Source organism: Rana temporaria, chromosome 7 (assembly GCF_905171775.1).
Source record: "Rana temporaria chromosome 7, aRanTem1.1, whole genome shotgun sequence".
Classification (NCBI taxonomy): Eukaryota; Metazoa; Chordata; class Amphibia; order Anura; family Ranidae; genus Rana; species Rana temporaria.
In genome coordinates this window covers 65151379-65179006 of record NC_053495.1, presented here as the reverse complement: position 1 = coordinate 65179006, position 27628 = coordinate 65151379, and the positions used below count along the sequence as shown (strand labels likewise).

Here is a 27628-nt window from a genome sequence, read left to right as displayed (position 1 = left end):
TACAACTTTTGATAAAAGTTATATCTCTGAAGCAACTATTGAAAAGGAAAAAAAAAAAAACACTTTACCAATATTATAAAACTTTACTATTGCTCAGCATAGTCACCTGTGTTCCACAAATGAACCTCACAGAGCTCAACCCAGCTCCAAATGTTTCCAGGGCTTCATGTCCTGCACGAATAACTTCAGGGTGGCTGGAAAGGCCAAGGTAGTTATTGGCACAAAAATTTAAAATTCCTAATAAAAAAAAAAATAAAAAAAAAGGAAGAAGGAATACAGATTTATTTAATCCAAACGCTTTTAAAATGAAATAATACCATCTAATAAATGTGAATATTTCATACAAACACATTCTTAGTATAAAAGTATGAATTAGATACCCGCGGCATGCCATTGCTCTGAAAGAAGATTGGAGTTGCCACCCAATGGACACGTATCAGTAATATTTTGTCACAAGAAGCTGCTCGTTTGTTTCTAATTGACTGGGCTTCTTTTAAAAAACATTTATATAAGCCAGTCAGAAAGCATTCACATTTCAGCTATTTGAATCGCGGGCAGATGTGCTGCGAATCTGCCTGCGAATTGAAAGCGCTGATGTGTCAATGGCAAATCGCAGGACTTGAATGACACCTCAAATCGCGGTGTGGGTCTGCCACGATAAATCGCTCTGCAATACGCATCCCGGGAAGCTTGTTTTTTGGGCGACGTGCTTTGCGCGATGCCGCGATTGGCCAAATGAAAGGTATCTCAAATGCGAGTCCCACGATTTGCCATTCACACATGAGTGCATTTGCCACAAATCTGCCCGCTATTCAAAATGCTGAAGTGTGAATGCAGCCCAAGAGAAATAGGCCAAGGAATGTACAGTAGTTGATATCAAAAAGGTACTTAAATGCCCGTAAATCCAAAGTTGGAGAGATTGAGAGGGCTTGCAGGAGACGAAGGCCTTCATTAACCTAAAGTGGCTGTAAAAGGCAGGAGTTTTTTTATCTTAATGCATTAAAAAAAAAAAAAACCTGTGTGCAGCAGTCTCCCCTCATACTTACTTCTTCGCTATCCAGCGATGTGCACGATGGCCAATCAAGAGGGAGAGTCCCAGACGGCAGACGCAAAGACACAGCAGTGACGCTATTGCTGTCAAAGTCAGGAGGGAGAGAGCCTCAGCTGGACACATGGAGCTGCAGCTCGGCTCGAGTGCCCCCAAGCTGTTTGCTGTCACTGACAGCTCCTGCGTACGCGGGAGTGATGTCATCGCGGCTCCAGCCAATTACAGTGCCAGAACCGCGATACCCGAAAGTATCTCGGGTATCAATGGCGGCATCGGAGTTGAGGAACGAGAGACGCTTCGGGGGCTTTGATCTCAGGTAATTCATAATGAGCTAGTATGCTATGCTAGCTCATTAAGCCTCTCTTTTGCAGTTTTTTTTTTTTAAAGAAATACTTTAGAGGGTTTACTTCCTCTTTAACCGCTTTTTACCCGCACGCCATCAAATGACGGCGGGCGGAATCCCCTATTGTTCTGACAGGACGTCATATTACGTCCTGTCATTTAAAGCTGCTAGGCTGCGCGCGCACCCGTCACGTTACTGGGAACACAATGCGCGTGCCCGGTGGCCGCCAGGTACCCGCTATTGCCCAGTAACTGAGCAGGACCATGGATCTCTGTGTGTAAACAGAGATCCACGTCCTGTCAGGGAGAGGAGACCGATGCTGTGTCCCTTGTACATAGGGACACAGATCGGTCACCTCCCCCAGTCACCCCCTCCCCCTACAGTTCGAACACTGACTAGGCTACACATTTAACCCCTTCCCCACCCCCTAGTTGTTAAACCCTTCCCTGACAGTCACATTTATACAGTAATCAATGCATATTTATAGCACTGTTCACTGTATAAATGTAAATGGTCCCAAAAATGTGTCAAAAGTGTTTGCTGTGTCTGATATAATGTCGCAGTCCCAAAAAAAAAAAAAAAAAAAAAAAAAATTTCGCAGATCGCCGCCATTCCTAGTAAAAAAAAAAATATACAAAATAAAATCATAATTATGTCCCCTATTTTGTAGGCAATATAACTTTTGCGCAAACCAGTCACTATACGGTTATTGCGATTTTTTTTTTACCAAAAATATGTAGAAGAATACGTATCGGCCTAAACCGAGATAAAAATTTTTTTTTTTTTTTTAAATTGGATATTTATTATAGCAAAAAGTAAAAAAATATTGTGTTTTTTTTTTCAAAATTTACACTCTTTTTTTTGTTTATAGCCCAAAAAATAAAAACCGCACAGGCGATCAAATACCACCAAAAGAAAGCTCTATTTGTGGGAAAAAAAGCACGTCAATTTTGTTTGGGAGCGACCGCGCAATTGTCAGTTAAAGCTAAAATTTCATCTGGGCAGGAAGGGGGTGTATGTGCACAGTAGGCAAGTGGTTAATATGCGATTAGTAACTGTAGCCTACAATATATAATTGCAAAAATGGAAAGAAAAGAAAAAAGGTTCTGCTGAAACTTCACTGTCATTACTAATCTGGCACATGCTTTTGCATGTGTTTTTAGGGAAGGTCTAGGCCAGGGGCAGGATTTCTATGGAAGCAAGGATTCCTTATATCAGCAGTCTGGAGCCGAGCTGTATTACAAGCACCCCGACCATTTACAGGAGTGTCACAATCTACCATTCTGTAGTACCTATGCACACCAAACAAAGCAAATTGATGTGTTTAACCAATTGCCAGCACTCCTCTCCTAAAGTAAAAAAAGAAAATTGTTTTACTATTTTTGCCTAGTTTTACATTTATAAAATTGTATATACACACACAAAATTATATATATATATGTGTGTGTGTAAACACACTATATATTTATTTTTTTAAGAAAAAAATTGTTTTACCTGAATACACCAAGGTCTAATTCACACGAGTGATCATCCCGTTTATTGATTTAGCATTGCAGAGCTGTTTGTTTGTTCTGTCCTAGCACTGAACTGTGTACAGGCCACTCATGTGATTGAAGGGACACACAGGGACTGTACTCCATGGGTGGATGCAGTCCTGGATCCTGGCATTTAATGTTCATACTGTAAAAAGGAGCCAGCTACAACAGAAATCACCTGGCATCATTTTCCACCACCATAACATTATTTACATACAAAATAAATGACAGTAGAACTTTATAGTGACTATATAGATCCCAGCAGACAGCCAATGAATCTGTGCAGATGTGAAAGATGCACTTCATAGGAAAACCAAATACCTGTGCCGCTTCCCTCCACTGTAATGTGAGCTCCTTGCTTGGAGGTGATGATCCTCTCTTTCTTCCACGTTCCTGCCTCCTTGATGCTTTCTAGCTCTCCTTTCAGTATGCCCCTGAGGTGGGCAACGCTGGACTGTGCCCGGCCCAGCCTGGCAGACCCCCTGACAACACACCCGCTCCACATTTTCCCCCTGACAACACACCCGCTCCACATTTTCCCCCTGACAACACACCCGCTCCACATTGCAATACACTCCAAACTGAGAAGGCGGGGACCAATTTGGAGGTGTGGACCTTGGCAGCCAATGATAATCCAGGACACGTCCCCGCCCGCTCAGCGCTGCTCAGATAGCCGGGCTATTTAACCCTTTGTGGGATCAGAGCCGTTCCCTGTCACAGTAGTCACAGGTGTCAGCGAGCCGCTCTCTCCGCTGTATTCTGATCACACGGCCAGCATTTCCGGTGTCAGGAAATGTCCTCTAATGTTATGGCTCTTCTCCATTGTTACTACAATGTATAGCTTTGCTATATAAACTGTAATAACCTAACTATACGTCACGTATGCCCGCCCACAACAAGGAGGAGCAGGTGATCAGTTGTGACCCGTGTGTAGGGTGACAGCTGGTCTATCATCTCATGTGTCTCATCAACAAACAAAGATGTGTTATAGGGCCATCTGCTGGTCCTAGAAGGAAGTAAGGAAAGAAATGCTGCATCAGCAGGTTATACATAGCTACAGGGGTAGATTCACGTAGAATGGCGTTTCTTTGTGCGGGCGTAACGTATCCTATTTACGTTACACCTCCGCAACTTTTACAGGCAAGTGGCGTATTCTTAAAAGAAAGTTGCGGCGGCGTAGCGTAAATAGGCCAGCGTAAGCCCGCCTAATTCAAATTGTGAAGAGGTGGGCGTGTGTTATGTAAATTAACCCTGACCCGACGTGATTGACGTTTTATACGAACGGCGCATGCGCCTTCCATGGAATTTCCCAGTGTGCATTGCTCCAAAGTACGCCGCAAGGACGTCATTGGTTTCGACGTGAACGTAAATGACGTCCAGCCCCATTCACGGACGACTTACGCAAACGGTGTAAATTTTTCCAATTTACGGCCATACTCAACATAGGTGCGCCGCATATACGCCTCATATAGCAATGGTAACTTTACGCCGGGAAAAGCCTAACATAAACGGCGTAAATGTACTGCGCCGGGCGTACGTTCGTGAATTCGCGTATATAGCGTACATATTCTAGGCGTAAATCAGCGTACACGCACGTAGCGGCCAGCGTAAATATGCAGTTAAGATCCGACGGCATAAGAGACTTACGCCAGTCGGATCTAAAAGAAATCTATGCGTAACTGATTCTATGAATCAGGCGCATAGATACGACCGGCCAGACTCAGAGATACGACGGCGTATCAGGAGATACGCCGTTGTATCTCCTCTGTGAATCTACCCCAGGGTTGGTAAGGCTCATGCCTCGTACACACGATATGATTTTTCGTACAAAAAAGTTGGATGTGAGCTTTTGGTCGTATATCCTGACCGTGTGTATGCTCCATCCAACATTTTCTGTCAGAATTTCCGCCAGCAAAAGATTGAGAGCAGGTTCTCTATTTTCCGACGGAAAAAGTTCTTGACTGAAATTCTGCTCGTCTGAATGCAATTCCGACGAGTAAAAAAACACGCATGCTCATGTAGCGCCTGTGTACTTTATAGTACTGGTGCTAGTTAAATTTAAGGGTAGATCAGAGTGCAGTTAAACTCTGATCCAGATTGTTAAGTGCAAAACAGGGTCTCTGTCTCAGCTTGGCTGTGCTGTGGGCTTATTCTGTTGCATTGGGGTGTTTTTCCAACCCCGGTGCTGCAGGTGGCAGCAGTGGAGTCAAGGTTTGGGTGCTCTTTCCCAGCAGCGAATCAGGAGGGTTTGTCTTCGCTGTGCATGCTGGGGAGGGGTATTTATGAGACAGACGCCATTGGTTTTGGGTCTTCTTCGTCCAGTGTGGCCACCTACCTTTAGGGTTGCCACACCATGGCGCCGCGGTGCTATGGCCTACCTAGCCGGGGCGTGCGTGCCACGCGGTGTTTCTGGTTCCGGGACCATGCTGGCCCGGAGCATCTGAACAGCGACGGGAACCCAGTGTGCGACTGGGTTCACACTTCTGAAGATCCCAAGCTGTACTGCTGTTCGGTGGGGAGTCAGTCTAAGGAGCGCCATTGAGAGGCTGGCGGTCCAAAAGGGCCTGGACAAACCACCGGGGATAAAGATAGCCGGACACTGAAAGATTGATCACCTGTCAGTCGGTACCTGAGCGCCAAAATGAAGGAGATCCAGGCGTAACTTATCCAAGGAGGGATATCTACAAGAATTCAATCCAGAGAGGGGCCTGTGGCAGAGGTGTCTTTCTGAGGCTCACCAAGGAGGGTCTGTGGCAGAGACTTTATCCTACAAATGTCCGAGTGATACTCCGGCTGCCAGGTCAGTGAGAGAGGCCTGTCTGGGTACGCTAAGCCCACTCCCGCGGGAGTGACGCAGAGAAGTGTTACGTTTGGGAGCAGGACTGTTTCCCTACCATCACGCCTGAATCTGCTGTTCTCCTTTCTTCTTCAACGTTACTTTCCTCACCACAAGTGTACTGTTTTTTACCCGGCTGGGTACTAAAGAGCACCTGTCTGGACATTCCTTTACTTCTACTATATGCAATACGCATCATTCACCCCTAGGAATTCGAAGGAGCCATGAGGTAATGTGCCGCCCAAAAATCCAGCAGCTCCTCCGGGGGTAGTGCTACACTCAGAATCAAGCAGAAGAGCCAAACTGCCTATTGAACTTCATTGATCTCGGCATGTCTTGTACGTCACCGCGTTCTTGATGGTCGGAATTTCAGACAAGATTTGTGTGACCGTGTGTATGCAACACAAGTTTGAGCCAACATTCCGTCAGAAAAAAACGGTTTTCTTGTCGGAATTTTCGATCGTGTGTACGGGGCATAAGGCTGGGTTCACACTGATTACTACACGGCAGTCATACGACTGTAATCCTACTTTGCTCTGTGACATCAGTCCTACATCCATCTGACTTGAATGAACAGGATACTACTTTGATCCAACTTTGTGATAGTCTGAATTGTCTTTTGACCAATCAAAACAATCCCAGTGTGACATAAATTCCTTTTACTGCTGCTGTAATCACCATGTTGGATGTCAAAAGTCGGATGGTTAGGACAAGGATCCTACTTTGATCCGACTTCAATGATATTCAATGGGCTGAAGTAGGATCAAAGTCTGACCAAAGTAGTACAGGGAGCATTTTCAAAGTCAGGCTGACTTGTGTCGGACCAGTTAAGACGGCACTCATAGGGAAATATTCAAGCAAGCTTTGCCATAGATTTCTATGGAGGCTTTGAAGGCACTTTGAAGCACAACTAAAGCTACATGGGGTATCATTTTTGAAGCAAAGCAAAAGCAAGGCGTAAACAGGACTGTAAGCTAATCATTTTATTTAGTGACAGGAGCTTTGACTAGCGTTCAGAGAGCTTTAACAAAGCCTGTCCGAAACTTTGTTTTGAAGCAAGTGTAAACTAGCCATTAATGTGTGTTGAAGCAGAAGCAAGTGTAAATGAGCTTTTTAGCTTACAGTCCTGTTTACGCCTGCTTTTGCTATGGCAAAACTCGCTTGAAGCCCCACAAAACCCCACCAAAGGCTCATCAAAGCTCCACCAAAGCATCATTGTAGCCCCACCAAAGCCTCATCAAAGCACCACGCAAAAACAAGGTGTAAACAGGATTGTAAGCTAACCAATTTATTTAGTGACAGGAGTTTTGACTGAAGTTCAGAGAGCTTTAACAACCTGTCCAAAGCCTTGTTTTGAAGCAAGTGTAAACTAGCCCTAACTCACATTCATACATACACATACTAGGGGCAATTTAGACAGGATCCACTTAACCAGTTAAGGACCAAACCTTTTTCTGACATTTGTTGTTTGCAAGTTTAAAATCATATTTTGTGCTCGAAAATTACTTAGAACCCACAAACATTATATATACACAGTAAAACCTTGGATTGCGAGCATAATTTGTTTCAGAAACATGCTTGTAATCCAAAGCACATGGGACACAGAGCACCATAGCAATTACTATGTGGGTTATACGCCACCTATAGGTGAATGGACACTGCTACACTCAATAGACAGGAAGTCCCCCTCTATATAACCCCTCCCATACTGGGAGTACCTCAGTTTTTGTAGCAAAGCAATATATATATATATATATATATATATATATATATATATCCCAGTAAGAGGGGAGGGACCTCTGTGTCCTGTGATGTACTCCAAGAGAAGGATTTTACAGGTAAGCTGTTATAAAAATTAGGGTTGTCCCGATACCACTTTTTTAGGACCGAGTACAAGTACCGATACTTTTTTTCAAGTAGTCGCCGATACCGAATACCGATACTTTTTTTAAATGTGTCCCCAAATGCAGCCATGTCCCCCCCATATGCAGCCATGTCCCCCACATATGCAGCCATGTCCCTCTAGCCATGTCCCTCACATATGCAGCAATGTCCCTCTAGCCATGTCCCTCACATATGCAGCCATGTCCCTCACATATGCAGCAATGTCCCTCACATATGCAGCAATGTCCCTCTAGCCATGTCCCTCACATATGCAGCAATGTCCCTCTAGCCATGTCCCTCACATATGCAGCAATGTCCCTCTAGCCATGTCCCTCGATGCGGCGGCATGATGCGGCAGGAGCGGCGGGAGGGGGGGAAGTATTCTATTTAGGTATCGGGGGTATTTGCACGAGTACGAGTACTCCCGCAAATACTCGGTATCGGTCCCGATACCGATACTGGTATCGGTATCTGGACAACCCTAATAAAAATCCTATTTATTTATCATACATCATGGCACACAGGGCGCCATAGTAATTACTATGTGGGATGTCTCAAAGCAATACCTTCTGAGGGGAGGGAGACACAAATCAAAGCAGACCGCCATCAGGTGTGAGGACCTATACCGCTGCCTGCAGTACACTGCGCCCAAAGGCGACATCCTCTTGCAATCTTACATCCACCTGATAGAATTTTGTGAATGTATGCACTGACGACCAAGTAGTGGCCTTGCAAATCTGAGTCATAGAGGCTTGGTGATGCACTGCCCATAAAGCACTGACTGCCCTGGTAGCGTGTGCTTTAACTTGAAAAGGTAGAACCCTTCTTTTCAAACCATAAGCCTGACTCATAACCTGATGAATCCATTTTGAAATAGTTGATTTAGATTCTGCCTGCCCTTTCCTGGGGCCTTCTGGCAGCACAAACAAAACATCCGTTTTCCGTATATGAGCTGTCGCCTTCAGATAGTCTCTCGATGTAGTGAGAGCAGTCAAGGTCTAACAACTTTTCTTCCGCAGAATGAGGTTCTGTAAAAAAAGGAAGGCAGTGAGACATCCCGATTCAGATGAAAACCTGACACTACCATAGGCAGAAAGGTTGGGTTAGGACACAACACCACCTTGTCCTTATGAATAATTAAGTATGGCTCTTTACAAGAAAAAGCAGCCAATTCAGATACCTTTCTTGCAGAGGTTACCAAAACTAAGAACACAAATTTCCTTGTCAAAAGAAGCAAAGGAATATTGCGTATCGGCTCAAAGGGTCTTTGTAAAACCGGCAAAACTAGATTAAAATCCCATGGGCATAAGCATGTCCTAACTGGCGGAGTTATCCGTATTTCCCCTTGTATAAAGGTCCGGATCAAAAAATGTGAGGCAAGCAGCCTTTGGAAAAACACTGCCAAGGCCGAGATCTGACTCTTGATCGTACTTAAGGCCAGCATCATTTCTACCACCAACTGGAAAAAAAACAAGAAATCTACCTATGACATACTTTCAAAGATGCCATCCTTTCTATTCACACCAGGAAACATAGGCCCTCCAGACCCTATAAAAAATGGTCCTAGATGCCGGCCTTCTAGCATTAATCAGGGTAGTTGCCACTGAACCTGAAAGCCCCCGGCTCTTTAGGATGTGGGCTTCAATATCCAAACTGTTAAATTTAGCGATTGTAAGGCAGGATGGAATACCGGTTCTTGCGACAGCAGGTCTGGACAAGATGGAAGAATCCATGGATCCCCCTACTGCCATCCTTATGATCTCTGCATACCAGGATCTCCTGGGCCACTCCAGGGCTACTAGAATTACCAGCTTCCCTTCCTCCTTGATCCTGCAAAGAATCTGCGGTAGCGGCTTAACTGGGGGGACGCATAAATCAGTGAAAACTGATACCACTAACGCAACTGTTCCACATGCAAGTGGATCCCTTATTCTTGACACAAAGCTGTCCAACTTCTTGTTGAACCTGGACGCCAATGAACTCCTGGAATGAAGACTGCAGATAGGCAAGGAACATGCTCCTTTGCCCAAGCCAGAATATGGTTCACCTCCCTCTGGACTGCATGATTCTGGTGCCCCCTTGGTGATTGATATAGGCCACTGCTGTGGCATTGTCGGATTGTATCCTGACGGGACAATTCCACAACCTGAACGACCAGGCCATTAGAGCCAGAAATCCCGCCCAAATTTCTAGGATATTGATGGGCAAGGTCTTCTCGGACTCTGAACACTTCCCTTGGACAGTGGTCTCTTCCAGGACTGCTCCCCAGCCCAATAGACTGGCATCCGTAGTTACTACCTTCCAGGTAGCCGGTATGAAGGATTTTCCCTTCTGCAAATTTTTGGTTATCAACCACCAATTGAGACTCTGGCGTACCCATGAGGCCAGATTCATTGGATAATCCAAAGCTCGAGTCTTCTTGTTCCAAGCCAACAGAATACTGTTTTGCAACAGTCTTGAATGAAACTGGGCATAAGGAACTGCTTCGAATGAAGCCTCCATCTTCCCTAGCAACCTTATACAAAGGCGAATGGAAGGACCCTTCCTTGCCCTGACCAGCTGCAACAGATCTTGTATAGCGTTGACTTTTGCCTGGGGCAAAAATACTCTCTTGGGCTGTGCCAGACCTAAATACTCCAGTCTCCTTACTGGTCGTAGGGATGATTTCTCTAAGTTAAAAATCCAACCCAGGTTGTCATGATATGCAATAAAGTCTGGCAGCTTATCTTTGATTCCGAGCATGCGTGTTTGTACTTTGGACTTTTGTCTGGCGGAGGAAAATCCTACAACAGACCGTTGTCCGCGGAAAATGTATAAGTCTACCATCCAACATTTCTCAGCGGAAAGTCTGACAACAATTGTCTGATGGAGCGTACACAACGGTTGGATTTTAGGCCAACAGTCTGTCATCACACAATTCCCATTGGAAAATCCGATCGTGTGTACGAGGCTCCTGGCTTCTACGACTCTGAACAAACTATTAAGTAGGGATGAGCTTTGTGTTCGACTCGAACGTATGTTCGTCTCGAACATCGTCTGTTCGTACGTTCGACGAATTTCAAACAAAACGGGTCGTTCGCGCCAAATTCGAGTGACGCGCGTTGGCCCATAATTCACTGCGGCATTGCACGCTGATGATTGGTCAAGCATGCACCATGACCCTGCATACTTGGCCAATCACAAGGCGCAAAAAAACGAAGAACAATAATTGGCCAAAGCCAGGGTGGCTTTGGCCAATTATGGCTCAGGGGGTTTAGTACACGCCCCACACTATAAAAGGCCGCCTGCAAGGCGGCCACATGTAGTGTGTTCCGGCTTTGTTAAAGACAAGTCAGACAGTCAGTCAGTTAGAGAGAGAGAGATAGAGACACAGTGTCTTTTCTACCATATAGATAGATAGATAGATAGATAGATAGATAGATAGATAGATAGATAGATAGATAGATAGATAGATAGATAGATAGATAGATAGATAGAGCAGGAAGGCTAGTCAGTATAGTTAAATTGCAGTGTGTAGAGGATATATATACATCCTAGCGTTGTACATATATTTATACACTGTATAGCTTAGCTAGATCAGCTATTCCTATTGTTAGGCAATTTCTTTGTGCTAGCTACAGTGCTCTAACGTGTTGTATTGCCTGCATGCAGTTTAGTTTAAACTTAAACATAGTACTCAGTGTTAGTGGACGTGTGCTATTTAATTGCCACATACACGCAGTTGCTGTTACTGCATGACACTGTGTGCTATATAATTGCACATACACACATTAGCTGTTACTGACGTGTGTTATTTATTTGCACATAAACGCACGTCGCTGTTAATGCACGTGTGCTGTGTTTTTGGCCATAAACGCAGTCTATCTTACTGCACGTTTGCTGTGTTTTGCTCATAAACGCAGTCGATCTTACTGCACGTTTGCTGTGTTTATGCCCATAAACGCAGTCGATCTTACTGCACGTTTGCTGTGTTTTTTGCCCTCAAATGCAGTCGATATACTGCACGTTTGCTGTGTTTTTGCCCATAAACTCAGTCGATCTTACTATACGTTTGCTGTGTTTTTGCCCATAAACGCAGTCGATCTTACTGCACTTTGCCGTGTTTTTGCCCATAAGCGCAGTCGATTATACTGCACGTTTGCTGTGTTTTTGGCCATAAACTCAGTCGATCTTACTGCATGTTTGCTGTGTTTTAGCCCATAAACGCAGTTGCTGTTAGTGCACGTTTGCTGTGTTTTTGCCCATAACTCAGCTCGATCTTAACTATACGTTTGCTGTGTTTTTGCCCATAAACGCAGTCGATCTTACTGCAGTTTGCTGTTTTTTTGCCCATAAACTCAGTCGATCTTTACTATACGTTTGCTGTGTTTTTGCCCCATAAACACAGTCGATCTTACTGTACGTTTGCCTGTATTTTTGCCCATAAACCTCAGTCGATCTTACTGCCACGTTTGCTGTGTTTTTGCCCATAAACACAGTCGATCTTAATGCACGTTTGCTGTGTGTTTGCCCATAAACGCAGTCGATCTTACTGCACGTTTGCTGTGTTTTTGGCCATAAACTCAGTCGATCTTACTATATGTTTGCTGTGTTTTTGCCCATAAACACAGTCGATCTTATTGCAAGTTTGCTGTGTGTTTGCCCATAAACGCAGTCGATCTTACTGCATGTTTGCTGTGTTTTTGCCCATAAACGCAGTCTATCTTACTGCACGTTTGCTGTGTTTTTGCCCATAAACACAGTCGATCTTATTGCACGTTTGCTGTGTGTTTGCCCATAAACGCAGTCGATCTTACTGCACGTTTGCTGTGTTTTTGCCCATAAACGCAGTCGATCTTACTGCATGTTACTGTGTTTTTGCCCATAAACTCAGTCGAATCTTACCTATACGTTTGCTCGTGTCTTTGCCATAAACGCAGTCGATCTTACTGACGTTGTGCTGTGTTTTTGCCCATAAACTCAGTCGCATCATACTGCACGTATTGCTGTGTTTTTGCCATAAACTCAGTCGATCATACTATACGTTTGCAGTTGGCAAATTGGGTGTGATCCAATCCACATCTCCCCCAAACATACAAATCGCACCTCATCCCTGAGTATAGCAAGTGAGAGCAGAAAGAGGAATTGGATTTTAGCGGTGCTAAATAGAATAAGTTCTAAATATCACAATTATATACGTTTGCAGTGTTGTGTTGTGCCTAAGGCCCCAATTGTTTCTGCCCCTGCTTGAACAGAGGCGTCTACTAAAAAAATGTAAATGCAATTACTTTGCATGTGGCTCTTTTCTGCGCTCCAATTACAGTATCTGAGGGGTCGCAGTGTTGTGTTAGCTGCCTAAGGCCCCAATGTTTCTGCCCCTGTTTAACAGGGGCGTCTAATAACAATTTTTAATGCAATACTTTGCATGTGGCTCTTTTCTGCGCTCCAATTACAGTATCTGAGGGGTTGCAGTGTTGTGTTGTGCCTAAGGCCCAATGTTTCTGCCCCTGTTTAACAGGGACGTCTAATTACAATTTTTAATGCAATACTTTGCATGTGGCTCTTTGCTGAGCTCCAATTACAGTATCTGTGAGGGGTTGCAGTGTTGTGACACTGCCACCAGTGCCTAAGGCCCAATTTTTCTGCCCCTGTTCTAGTAATTTTCTTGGTTTGATTCTTTTCTAATTTGAGTTCATTCTAGCTTTCTCCTACGTTATCATAGTGTCATGTTTATTTTCCTTTACTAAATACTCATCATTGTCAATGTAAACACCACAAATCTAGATTTGTTCTTTTAGGCAGCATTGATATAATAAGAAGCCAGACATTGTTGAGTATACAAAAATATTTATTGTATCACACTTAAAATGTGTCATTTTCATTTCTTTTTTAAATATCTTAATAGAAATTGTTTATTATTTTTTTTATTTTTTTACTTATTTTTGCCTTTAAATACTTGTCTACATCTATTTTTTATTTTATTTATTTTTTTAAACCCTCCCCAGAACATCAATAATATTCTTGAGGTTTTGGTCCACCTTTCTGTTGTTCTTTATGATCTTCTCGAGGTCGATGTTTGTGTCCTCTATTTGTTCCCTGCAGGACATTATCTCCCCAATTAGCACCTGGGCACTATAGGTGTCTAAGCCGCCACCAACAGCTCGGTACACCTGAAATTGGGAAAAAAACATGTATTAAAATTATGCAGGCCTACATGTATTACTGAAGCTGTGCTGTATGACACTGACCTGATGTGGTGGCATTTGCACTTCCTGCACATCCAGCGAGGGTGGGGCTTGGCTCTGTGTGGGGTTGGTCGGCTCCACTTCTGCAGCTGATGCGGCCTATGAGATTGTAAAAAAGGGATAGATGAATCAAAAAGATTAGAGGCCTGAAAGAGGAATATCAATCATTCTTTTTAAAAAGTGTGGTACAATTGTCTGCTTTTACAATCCTTCTTAGCTTAAAGGGGTTGTAAAGGACATTTTTTTTTTCATAATAAGCATCCTTTACCTGCAGACATTCCTCTTTTCACTTCCTCATTGTTCGTTTTTGCTTAGAAGTTGCTCTATTTCTTCTCTGTTCTGTTCACTTCCTGCTTGTCTGATTTTACTGACCACCGTGATGGGAGGCTTTACTGTGGTGGTCAGCAACTTGCTTACCCTATCCTGGGAACTACATCTGTGTGGCAGGACGCTCTCTACGTATTAGAGACTTCAAGAAGGTGTGAATTACTGGGCGTGCCGCAATTCATACTGGGAAATGTAGTTCTTACATGAACGAGCACAGCAAACCAGGAAGTGAATGAGAGAACAGAAACTAGAATGCCGGAGGTGATATAGATGAAGGAATTTAATATGTATTTACTCGTTTTTTAACAGAATCATTACACTATTCTGTCTGTCTACCTTGCAGACATTAATTTTAGGCAAAAAAATGTTTTCCTTTATTGACCCTTTAACGCAAGATTTTATCCATTACCAAAGCTGCTGCATTTCTCTATCTTTGGACAAGTTTCCTACATGGAAAAACAACAAGTATACACTGGATCACCTCTGTGTAACACGCTAACTAGGTTGTCCCTGGGGCCCGAAGCAAAATGACATGGCACATTAAAAATGAGAAGCGGGGGGCGCTGACGACAGCAACATGTCACATTAAAGAAAGTTGAGAAGTGGGGGGAGGGGGTGTTCTGCTGTCGGAAATGACATGTCACATTAAATTGAGAAGCAAGGGGTGCTAACTTCTTGCCTCTTCTCCCATGCAGTCAGCGAGTTGAGAAGCAGGGTGAGGGGGCAAAAATGACTTCTTACTAGGCGGGGCCTCTAGTTATTCGGGGGGCCCTTCGCAGCTTTGCAGGGGGCCCTAAGCGGCTTGCATAGCGAGCCTATAGGGCGGATCGACCATGCCAACCATTGTGCTACTGAGTCCATATGTGTAATCAACTGCTGTGCTGAGCATACTCTCCTTTTACTGTATATTGACTTAAGTTGGATTATTTAAATCTAGTTAATAACACACATTAATGCGCCACATTAAATAAAAAAATGGTCTCACATAAAAAGATCTTAAATAAAATGAACAACCAATTATTATGCCCACAAACATGAACCTTGAAACATCTATTATTGGACTGTTAATATACACAACCTGAAAGAAAAAGCACATGACGCAAAATAATAAAAACAAATATTCAGAGTACACATGAAAATTACTTACGTCTTCTGAGAACTCTTCTAATTCTCTCCATCTGGTCCGGCTCTCTGATTTTCAAATCAGACCATCTCTTGCGCAACTGCTCCCTGGACCTCTGCACCCCGAATTTTGCATGGAGAGTCCTCCGTACCTTCTCCATGATCTGGGCCTTGAGTTTATTGGGGTTCTTGTAAGGCCCTTTTTTGCCGTCGTAGTCCTCCTTTTTAAGAACAGCGACCATCTCTACCATCTCGTCGAAGCTCATGTTGGTGGCTTTGTACCTCCTGCTCCTCCTGGTGTGTGCCTGGCCTCTCTTCTGCCTGGTTGCAGCTTGCTGTCTTCCCTCCATCATTTCTTCAGACTCTTTGCATTGACCGACTGAAAAGGGGCGTGTCAATCACTAGAACCATCGTCATGGGCGTGGAAACGTGCGGAGCTTCTCACATGCGCAGTGTATAAAGGGATATTGCGTGAATGAGAACGTCGTTCACAGTCGGTAGAAAACGTCGGAAAAAAGATCGTGCAATACGACGATACGAAACTTGATTTTTGGACTTTATGATCAGTGGATGAGTTTGTGGGTTAGATATGGGGAGAAAGCTAAGGCTTGACTGACATTAGTTTTTTTTGCTAAATTTTGACTTGCAGAAATAATGGAGGCCTTCAGAGAACAGGAGTTCTTCACAGAATTTGTTCGAAGGAGGCCCCCCCTTTCTCTAGAATTTTTCTTTCCCAAAAAAATAATTTATTGTGCCAAGATCTGGCATTGTAATGGCTCCCCCCACCCCTAAAATAATCGACATATTGTTGCCACACAGCACGTGCACTTTGGAGGGCCAAGCCTGTATGGACAGTCTCACCGGCCAACACCACTGGAACATCAGTGGCCTCATCAGGCACAAGTGTCATGTAGTTTGTTGAGGGTCTCTTTAGGAAATTGTGCAATATGCAGGAGCAAAGTATGACATGGTTCTGATTCTACTTAAGAAACCTACAGTCCTTATCTTGTTTATACGCCTGTATACTTCTGTTCAAAGTATATAGGGCCAAAAGGTCTTGTCAGGGCCGATCCTCACTATAGGCTCACTATGCAAGCCGCTTGGAGCCCCGCAAAGCCGCGAAGGGCCCCCCAAAGTACTAGAGGCCCCGCCTGGTGAGAAGTCATTTTCGCACCCTCACCCCGCTTCTAAACTCGTTGGCTGAGTCATTTCCGACAGCAGAACACCCCCTCCCCCCACTTCTCAACTTTCTTTAAAGGGGGTTTCCACCCATTTTTTACGTTTATTAAAAGTCAGCAGCTACAAAAAGTGTAGCTGCTGGCTTTTAATAAACAGACACTTACCTGCTCCAGCGTTCCAGCGACGCGCCGGTCGGGGCTCCGCTCCTCTCCCCCCCTCCCCTGCCGGGGTCTTCATTGTCACTGTAGGCAACCGGCCGTGACAGCTTTCGGCTTCACGGCCGGGCACCCACTGCGCATGCGCGCGGCCCGGCGCTGTTTGATTGGACAGGCGATCGCCTAGGACCTGTCACGTGTCCTAGGTGATCGCCTACAGGGAGGGGCTGCCAAAAGGCGATTAAGCTTAATCTCCTTTTCAGCCCCTCGGCGGAAGGAGGAAGTGGGACAGGAAGTCCCCTTCTCCTGAAGCCCCCACTCCCCCCCCCCGCTTTAATGTGACATGTCACTGTCACCAGGGCCCCCCCCCGCTTCTCATTTTTAATGTGCCATGTCATTTTGCTTAGGGCCCCAGGGAGGTCAGGATCGGCACTGGGTCTTGTAATGACCTGGGGGGAGTGGTGGCGGGAAAAATTAAGCTATTTTTTTCAATGATTTTTATCCATATTGCAGGGACCAAACATTACATTAAAGCCGCAGGCAGTATTAAATTACTTTTTTCTGAGAGTAATCTGATGTTGTTGCAGGGACATTTCTAAACACATGCCACTACTATAGACACCCAGCAGGTAACATATTTAAAGGATTTTTTTTTTTTTTTCACTTTAAGCATCATTAAAATCGCTGCTCAAGAAAAAACTACAGTTTTTAAAACTTTTTTTTCCATTGATACATGTTCCCTGGGACAAGACCCGGGTTCTCAAAGACGTTTTCCAACAATAACTTGCATATTGGGCTTTAAAATGAGCACTTTTGAATTCGAACGTTCGAGTCCCATAGACTTCAATGGAGTTCTAAATGTTCGCGCGAACGGTCGGTCCGTTCGAAAGTTCTGGTGCGAACCAAACAAGGGTATGTTCGGCTCATCCCTACTATTAAGACAACCATGATTTCTTTAGGCTGAACCCACTCTAAAATGGATCCCCATTATAAGGGAAAAAAATGAAACTGAATGTTGCTTTTCAGAAATTCTTATCTAAAACCAAAAATCCATGCAGCTGTTAACCTAAAACCTATGCAATAATGCCCCTTTTAGGTGAACAAAATCTAAACATTTCGATTTTTTCCACCTGAATGAAAAAAAAAATGAAAATCACTCCAGGGGAAAAATATGGTTTGCTACCAACTCCTGTCCTAAACAAAATACATTCAGCTGCTAACTGAGGGCATAGCCAATGACTCCCCTTTCAGGTGGACTAAATCTAATACCCCATACACACGACTGGATTTTCCGTCGTTAAAACCTTGGATGGTTTTTCCAACGGAATTCTGCTCAAGCTTGGCTTTAGTTCATCAAGAACGCAGTGACGTACAACACTACGACGAGCCGTAAAAACGAAGTTCAATACTTCCGAGCATGCATCGAATTGTTTCCGACATGCGTCGGAATTTTGCGCGTCGGAATTGCTACAGACGATCGCATTTTCCAATAGGAATTTTTTCCGTCTGAAAATTTGAGAGCCAGCTCCCAATCTTTTGCTGGCAGAAATTCCTACAGCAAAAGTCCGATGGAGCATACACACGGTCGGAATTTGCATTCAAAAACTCACATCAGACTTTTGCTGGCGGAATTGCCGATCGTGTGTATGGGGCATTAGGCTACTTTCACACTGGGGCGTTGCGCCATCGGCGGTAAAACAACGCTATTTTAACAGCGCTTTACCGTTGTTTTTTCTGCGCTATTTGGCCGCTAGCGGGCCGCTTTTAACCCCCTGCTAGCGGCTGAAAAAGGGTTAACGCTGCCCGCAAAGAGCCGCTGCATTCTGATGTGCTTCCATTTATGAGTCACTCATAAGCTAGTAATAGGACTACAGATAACGGGGTGCCTTGGTGTGGCCTGTAGCTATGCATGTATTTGCAAATGTGTGCAGACTAAACCCCTGTTTTTAACGCATACAGGTTAATTTGATTGTCGGCGGGCTGGTCGGTAAGTGAGCTTGGAGTTTTCCTTGGATTTATCCCTTGGCTTTTTTTCTAACACTCCTGTCTGCATGCATGCACTCCATGATACCTCCATTACATTGCTCAGGGTGCCCTACCCTAATGCATATTATTGCCACTTGTATTCTCCATCAGAAACTCATGCAACAAAGTGACATCCAGGGCCGGCCCTACCATGGGACCCGATGGTACCATTGTACCAGGTAGCACTTTCAGGGGGGCAGCAAATTTCCTGCCTGCACGCTATCCCATTCTGCCAGCTCCACTCTCCACTCCACTGTGGGGCTAATTGCCGCCCGACCGCTCCGCTCTCCGCTCCACTGTGGGGTTAATTGCATGAATAGAGCCATAACAGGTCCTTTTTATACTCCTATATACATGTATAGAGCCATGATAGGTCCACTTTAGTTATCATGATATAAAATAATGGATGTGGGGGCATTTTGGTGGGCGTAATTTTTTTTGGGGGGGGCAGCATTTCATTCTTGGTACCAGGCAGCACAATGTCTTGGGCCGGCACTGGTGACATCATACCTGAAGGCAGGGATAGAGTGCTGCAACTTTATGACAGAAAATGCCTGAACACCAGGTTTTATTTTTATGAAACCTGTGGATTAGAAAATTTGAAAGAAGAAAAGGCTTTTCACTAAGTAAGTTTTACATGTTGCCCCAACACCCCCTTCTTTTATTTATGCTGCATACAATTTCTAATGAGCTGTGTGAATACCTGTATAAATGCTCGGCGCATTGGCACCAGTGGGATGACGTCACTGCTCTGGGAATTCCTCACCACTGTTGGTTCTTACCTCTTACCAAGCTGCCCAGAGCTGTGTGCTAGGAAAAAAAATATATACACTGCTTATTATTACAACAAATATGCAGCAATAGTAAAGGCAGAGGGCGGGCAACATTTAAAGCTTAAGGCCCATACACACGATCGGATTTTCCAACAGGAATTGTGTGATGACAGGCTGTTGTCGGAAAATCCGACCGTTTGTATGCTCCATCAGACAATTGTTGTCGGATTTTCCACCAACAAATGTTGGATAGCATGCTTTAAAATTTTCATTTGTTGTCGGGTTAAACGATCGTGTGTACAGAAGTCCTCCGGAAAAAAAAACAAAGTACAAACACGCATTCTCAGAAGCAATGCTAACCATAGCACAACATTAGCAGAAGTTGCCAAAAGGGTGGCGCTAAAGAGCTGAAAAAACATGTCGTTTTGTGTTTGTTAGCCGACAATTCTTTGCCGTTCGTATGCAAGACAAGTTCACGGCCAACGCCCTTCGGACAAAAGTCCTACACTTTTCCTGTCTGCAGAACATTTGATCGTGTGTACCAGGCTTTACATTTTAGATAGCCTTTCCTTCTTCTTTAATATTTTTTAGGACCCATTCCACTGGGTACACAATATTCTCCTGCTTTCTTTCCGATTCATCATTGGGGCTTAGCAATCTTTTTTTTTTAGGTAACGTTCTAATGAGATAAATAGGGGAGTGTTGTTGCCAATCTCATGCTGAAGACACCAGTTGAGAGGCTGTTATGCTGATGCACTTAAAGTGATTGTAAAGGTATGTTTGTATTTTATTTAAAAATAACAAATATGTCTTTACTTACCTGCTCTGTGCAATGGAATTGCTGTGAACCTCCTTTTCTTGGGTCCTTTGCCAGCGCTCCAGGCCTGTCCCTTCTGTCCAGCACCCACATAGGAAGCTGCTTCCCATGGGGGTGCTCGCAGCCGAGCCCTGCTGCTGCGTCCATTGACACAGACAGCGGCACTCGGACCTGCCCCCTCATCACCGGCTTTGATTGACAGTACTGGAAACCAATGGCTCCCGTTGCTCCAGCAAAGCCAGCTAGACCAGGAAGTGAGGGGAGAGAAAAGCCACAGACGTGCACGGCACTGGATCGAATGAGGGCTCGGGTAAGTAAAAGGGGGGTGAGGGGGAATGCTGCACCTAAACATTTTTTACCTTCATGCAAGAAGTGTATGAAGGTAAAAAATGTTTAGAATTTACAACCACTTTAACCACGTGCTTACTGGGCACTTAAACCCCCATCCTGCCCAGACCAATTTTCAGCTTTCAGCGCTGTCGCACTTTAAATGACAATTGCGCGGTCGTACAACACTGTACCCAAATGACATTTTTATCATTTTTCTTCCCACAAATAGAGCTTTCTTCTGGTGGTATTTGATCACCTCTGCTGTTTTTATTTTTTGTACAAAAAAATTAAAAGACCCGATAAAAAAAAAATTATATATTTTTTTATAAAATTTTGCAAACAGGTAATTTTTCTCCTTCATTGATGTACGCACTGATGGGCTGCATTGATGGGCACCAATAAGGCGGCACTGATGGATGGCGCTGAAGGGCATTGATAGGTGGTACTAAGAAGTGGAACTAATAGGTGACACTGATGGGTTACAGTGATGGGTGGCAATAATGGGCACTGGTAGGTTACATTGATAGGAAGCATTACTAGGTGGCACCACTGGTGGGCATTGATAGGTGGCACTCGTGGGCATTGATAGGTGGCACCATGGGCACTGGCAGAGGTGGCACTGGCAGGTGGGCACAGATGAGGCAGAATTACCTCTTCGGGACTGATGTCCTTTGTACACAAGCCAGTGATCGGCTTTTTTTTCTCCTCACGCTGTCAGATCCTTTGTTTACATCATGTGATCAGCTGTCATTGGCTGACAGCTGATCACATAGTAAGGGGCCGGGACCGTTCTCTTACACGGATCTGTGATCACCCGAGTCTCAGTGATCACAGAGCACGCCCTGCAGGGGGCGCGCATTGCGCGTGCAAAGGGGAGGACGTCTATTGACGGCCTCCCGGATTTTCAGGTCCACGCTGTGGCCATCATTCGGCTATAGCACAGGTCTCTAGTGGTTAAATACTTCTTCTGGGTTAAGCTGGTCATAGCCAGTTTGAATCTTGGCCGATTCAGCAGGAACCGGATGAAATTTTTACCATGTATGGGCAAGCTGAATGTGTCTGTCTGATTGTATGCGTTATTATAACTGCTAGCAATAACCACTGTTCTCCCAGCTCATGGAGAACACAATGGGGGTTATTTACGAAAAGCAAATCCACTTTGCACTACAAGTGCAAAGTGCACTTGAAATTGTACTGAAAGTGCAGTCACTGTAAATCTGTGGGGTAGATGCAGAGGCGCATTGCCGGCAGTATAGCCACGGTTTCCCATTGCTTTCAATGCGAAGGATCGGTGGAGGAGCGGTAAACACGCTCCAAAGATGTGGCTAGCAGGACTTTTGGAGCGGTCCTGCTAGCGCACCGCTGCCGTGTGAAAGCCTTCGGGGGTTTCACACTGGAGAAACAGCAGGCGCAATTGTTAGCGCAATAGTGTGAAATCCCCAGTGTGAAGGGAGTCTAAATGTTAGCTGGCTTAATTAAAATTGTATAGAACATCAGGAATTGAGTATTTTGAGCCTTGAGTGTTTCTGGTACCTACCTGCATGCATTGATAACAGGATAATACTTCTCAACTTCAATCATCCAGTACCCACAAAAGGATGTGTTTCCAGGACTGGGTCTTAGGACCTTATTTACTAAAGGGAAGTAAAATGAATTGATGTTCCTGAGCCTGATTTACTGTAGTGTGGTGTTATATGATTCAACGTCTAGTCATTTTTGTTAAAATTGTCCTGCAGAGCACTGAATGCCTGTATTTCCCCTCACCTTTCTCTCCACCATAGAAAATTAGGCCCTGGGTGTTAAAATATATGTTAGTCATGCTTCAAAAAATTATTTACCAATGATTACAGAAACAAACGCAGCAAAAACAGGATTTTATTTTTTAGATTCTTAATAACAAAGGAACACAATTCACCATTGCTAAACTATAAAGCAAAACACATTCTAAAGCCCAACTTTAACTAAAACATGTCTTTCTTTTTTGGTAAAATTGTCAGATCGTTATTTGCTAGTCCCCAAGCCACCATGGGTTAGAATTCTGCTAATTTTCTTACTCAGAGGACAGGGAGTCACAACAATAGGGAGGCAGCAACAAAAACTTTTTGGAGCAGTTTCTATTGCTGTCTCAGTCTGCTGGTTGTGATTTCTGGTCCCGGTGTCACAGGGATAGCACATCATGTAAGGAAAACTTCCAAAGGGGGTCACACGCAACAGTAATAAAAATGCTAATGTTCTAAACCTTCCCCACTCTATGCAAAATAAAAAAGTTTTAACTGGAGTTGGGCTTTAAATGATAGTTTCTAACACCATTGACAAAAACCCTCCCCTTAAATCCGTACTTAAAACTCATGTAAAATAACAGCTACGACCTACTAATCAAAAACATGTTCTCACTTTATACAGTAAACACCTCTATTAAGTTACGTGTTGTGTATTTTGCTAGATGTTAAAAAGTGCTAGGCTTTAAACATACAGTTACATTGTACTTATTCTTTATTATATTACTGTGTAGTTAATGTACACCTGTCATAAAAATAAAAAAAAAACTCCTCCGGTAATCCCCCTTTGAAGTAGGTAACCTTTTATACCTGCCATCCAATCTGTGCTGCCATCTCCTGCAAAGATCTCAGAAAAAAAAAATCTTTTACTCAGTCAGCTCTTATACACTTTTGGGCACATCCCCAACCCCTCTCCTCCCAAATGACAGTGGTTATGCCAGGTATATGCCGCCCTGCTTAAGCACCTAGCAAAGCATTATGGGAGGGCAGTGTGCTATTTTCACACAAACAACATAATTATCAATGGGGCTGCAGTGGGAATCGGGGCAGTGGATAGATGTGGTGACATTGTATTTATGTAGCAGTGGGTGCCTACTACGCAATAATATAATGGACATCCACAGATATATGTATTTAAAAGTAACCCTTTCTGTGTTACTCCTATGAAGCAATCTGCTTCTTCCTTTCATGCTTTTACCGAATAGGAAACGAAGATGCTGATTGACTAACTCAGGACATCACAGATAGTTCTTTAGGATAGTTTCGTGCGTGATGCCCACTCTCGTTTCTAGAAATAAAAAGGGACAGGAGCAACCAATATAAAACTGTAAAAATAGCTGAAGTTCTAGTTTGTGGAGCATACCCACACTAGCAGTGTTACAGCATATTCTAGGATTAGGACCTGTCACAAATACAATTATATAGTCAACGATGTGGGAGATCTGGCAAGCCTAGAATAAGTGCATATAACTATTATGTTATATAATGAAGATTAACTAACATAGCAATAGATTTGTAAAACGCAATTGTGAAGTAAAAAATCAAGCAGGTAATAGGAATTTTACAAACAGGACACTTCAGCTTCAAACGGCCTAAAGGATCTCCCCAGACTTGTTACTGTACTTTTCAGGATAAGCTGGCGTCCGCAGCCTTTGTTTACAGAATGCCTACTAATAAATGTAGTGCTGGGCCTAACTAAATTTACTGAAATAAAAACCATATCTCATTAGTGATTTCCTTTTAAAGCAAAACAGCCCAATACCAATGGCTATTATTCCAGTATTTTTACTAGTGCAGCGGTAATCATTTCCAGCAGACACATGTGTGGGTCTATGTAGGAGCAGAAAAAGAAAAAAAAGCGAATGAATAATAGTGCACACACTGAAACAGATAAAAAGTGTTTGAAACAGGTGAGATCTCAGCTAGTGTTATTGTCCATAGCAACCAATCAGCTTCTAGCTTTCATTTTTTCAATGCAGCATCGAGAATGAAAATGTAAAAGACGATTGGCTTGCTATAGTTGAGAAAAAATATATGTCTCAGACACTTCTTAGTAATTTCTCCCAATGTTCCCATCTTTCATATATTAGATCAACACTTCCAAACTTGTTTATCGTCAACCTTTGAGGGGGATTTACTAAAGCTGGTGCAGATGTGCATAGTAACCAATCAGCTTCTCGGTTTTATTGGTAAAGCTTACTTGAATACGCTGAAGTTAGAAGCTGATTGGTTACTATGCACAGCAGCAACAGTCTTTAGTAACTCCCCCCCCCCTCTTTATGCTCAAACTATTTATCAAAACAGTTATGCAGCTGTTACACCTTAGCTAGAAGTGTCTTTGTTGTCCTTTAAACCTAAGCTACAAGCTAGATACTACAAAAATTAATGCAGACAAATGCCATCAATCTACTTTTAAAATCCCCTGCACAAATATATTAAAACAACAAAAAAAGAAAATATGTACATAAATAAAAATATTGTCCTCAGGAATTACAAGGATCATATTTAGAAAGTTGTACTGGAGGAGAAAAAGGTTAAAGGTTAGAAAACTATGTACACAAGCGGTTCGGAGCTGTCCACAAACTGCATCAGCTTTGTTCACTTCTTCCTTCCAGATTTCTTTGGAGTGGCCTTTGCCTTGGGCTTGGATGGCTTTGCCTTCTTCACCTTGGTTACTTTGACGGGTTTGGCTTTCACAGTCTTTGTCTTTTTGACTTTTTTAGGTGAGGGTGCTGGTTTTTTCTTTGTCACCTTCTTTGCTTTCTTCTCTGCCACTTTTGGCTTCTTGGCTTTGGCCGGAGACTTGGCCGCCTTTTTCGGCTTTGCGGCTTTTTTGGGAGTTGCCGATTTCTTGACCTCCTTCTTGGGCTTCTTAGTTGGTTTCTTAGGCTCGTCAGACTTGGCCAACCTGAAGGATCCAGAAGCCCCAACACCCTTGGTCTGCTTGAGGGTACCAGAGGTCACCAGCCTCTTGATGGACAACTTGATCTGGGAGTCGGCATTTTCCCCCACCTTGTAGTGATTCTTAATGTACTTTTGGATAGACTGTCGTGAGGAGCCGGACCGACTTTTCTCCGCCTGGACCGCAGCCACAATCATGTCCGAGTACTTTGGGTGGTCATTGGACTTTTTGGCTGCCCTGGACCTCTTGGGCTTTGCGGCCGGTGCGGCAGATGAGTTCTCTGTCATGTTGGTGTTGACTGCAGGTGCCTCAGACCAGGAAAACTTTCTTGGGAGGGCGGCTGGGAAATTCTTTTGTCTCACAGCCTTCTATTCCAGCCTCTCGGACTGTCGATAGACAATATCAGGCAAATCAGGAATGGAATGGTTAACTGAGAAATAAAGAGTCCTGAAGGGACAGCTTGTAGAATCAGTCTGGTAACTTGTCTGTTCCTTCACAGGTATTTATAGTCCTTTAGCCAAGTCAGTGTATGGATGGAGTTTGCACCTGTCCCTGGACAAAGTCACTAGTCTTATCTCCTCCGAATGTTTTTTTTTTTTTTCTTCCTCTGAATAGCGTTCTTCCCCTGAAAGGTGTCTCCGCCTCAGCTGTCTCTCTGCTGCTCGGCGACACTCACAAACACTCTTCTCCTCGGAGCCTTCCCTCCCTCTACTGGCCCCTCCCGCCGGTTCCCGCCTTGTATTTGCTGAGGTCGGACCGAGTTGAAGACTGCCGGCTGCGGGCGGGAAGAGGCAGACATGGCGCCGCTCCTCAGCTATCTGTGTTTCTTGGCGTACACAAAGTGTCCATTCCCTGAGCCCCGGGGCGCCGCGCCAGCCCCCTAGTCGTAGTCTCTGTCAGCTCGGTCCTTCCTCTCTCAGCTTCCCCGGTCTCACAGTCTCGGGACTCCCCACAGCCCGCGGGAGAGCCCCGAAAAGCGCCGTACTGCTGCTAAAATCACACACATTTCGTCCATTCTGGCCCCTGTCTATCGGCCCCTGGGGGCCCCTTAGGAGCGACACTCCGGCAGGGTGAAGGTGCATCCCTGAGCCAGTGGTGAGGTCCATCAGAGGACAGATCCGTCCTCCATGAGTCCTACTGGGGCCGGCAAAAGCGACCCCAACTAACACACAGACGAGGGAGCCCAGTGTGTCCATCAGGGAGAGGTGGGAGGGCCTGGAGCCCTCCTGGGGGACACCCCAAACTCTGGCACAACGGCACCCCCAAACCACACTCCGGGGACACCCTCTGACCACATCTCACAACCTTTTGCTCAACTTTTCTACAGACTTTAGGAGTGTTACAAAGTAGCTATTCCTGTGCTGGGGGAACAGGGACTGGGAAATGTGGGGTGCACCGGGCTCCTGTCATCATATGTCAGCCTGTGTGTACCCCCACAATGTACAGCAGTGTACCCCAATCATGGAAAACACAAACCCCCAATGGAGGACAGCCTGAGAGGTCACATACATTCACTGTCCACTCTCTGCCTTCATCAGGGCTGGGATCACAATCTGCCCATTATATACACTTTTATATTTATAGATCTTTATTAGTGAGCTGAGTCTGATCTATGACATCACGAGTTAGGGGAGCCCCATAGCACCCCAATTTGTGAAAATACCCAAATGTATCCTAGAAGCCTGAAGTGCTGCCATAGATGGCTCCCCACATGTCATACATAAATAAGGGAATTTACTAAGACTGGGGCAGCTGTTCATTAGAACCAATCAGCTTCTAGCTTCCATATTGTTCAAGCAGAAGGTAGAAGCTGATTGGTTACCAGGCACAGCTGCCCCAGATTCTGTCTGCTCCAATTTTGGCAAATTCTGCCCAGATACAGAAGGGACTTTACTAAGACTGGAGCAGCTTGTTTATGGCAGCCAATTAGCTTAAGCGTTTGATTTCCAAGGTTAACTGAACAAGCTGAAGGTAGAAGCTGATTGGTTACCAGGCACAGCAGCTGCTTTAAATTAGAAAGTCCCCCCCAGAGAGCTTTGAAGGAGTTTGGGGGTGTAATTTCCAAAAACACACCCATTCAGCATTCCACTTTCTTTATTTAGTAAGTAAATGATGGTTAGTTAGGAAAGGTGCCAGACTGTTATGATCCCACTTCCAGATGTGTGTGTATCAGGCTCCGTTCACATCTCTGCGTTCTGAATCGCGGGCGGAATCGTCGCGTTTTGAAATAGCAGCAAATCGCGGGATGCCCGTCACTTTCAATAGTACCCCAAATGCAGTTTTATTTTGCCGCGATTTGTATCGTGGTAAAATTGCGCAAACAGAATCGCAGGACGTCTCTCGCCCAAAA

The 27628-nt window shown here is 44.4% G+C and overlaps 2 protein-coding genes across 3 annotated transcripts in view; both read right to left on the bottom strand.

Annotated features, from left to right (window-relative positions):
• GCAT (glycine C-acetyltransferase) overlaps window positions 1–3538 on the bottom strand; it is a 49546-nt gene extending 46008 nt beyond the window's left edge. Inside the window, exons 1-3 of one of the 2 annotated variants that reach the window (XM_040359516.1) lie at window positions 3481–3538; window positions 3248–3450; window positions 107–237 (exon numbers count right to left, since the gene is read on the bottom strand). In XM_040359516.1, coding sequence (XP_040215450.1) covers window positions 107–237; window positions 3248–3450; window positions 3481–3491 — 345 coding nt within the window. In that variant the 5' untranslated portion in view covers window positions 3492–3538. Of the gene's footprint in view, window positions 1–106; window positions 238–3247; window positions 3459–3480 lie in introns of those variants that run through there. The other variant, XM_040359517.1, reaches the window with a different exon arrangement.
• Window positions 3539–22457: 18919 nt separating this feature from the next.
• LOC120945385 (histone H1.0) lies at window positions 22458–26003 on the bottom strand. Its single transcript, XM_040359515.1, has one exon. The coding sequence runs from the start codon at window positions 25563–25565 to the stop codon at window positions 24975–24977; it is 591 nt and encodes a 196-aa protein (XP_040215449.1). The 5' UTR covers window positions 25566–26003; the 3' UTR covers window positions 22458–24974.
• Between the last annotated feature and the right edge of the window lie 1625 nt (window positions 26004–27628).

Bases quoted from the DNA above. Each gene is read 5' to 3' on its own strand.
- LOC120945385 (XM_040359515.1), bottom strand. From the start codon at position 25,565: ATGACAGAGAACTCATCTGCCGCACCGGCCGCAAAGCCCAAGAGGTCC.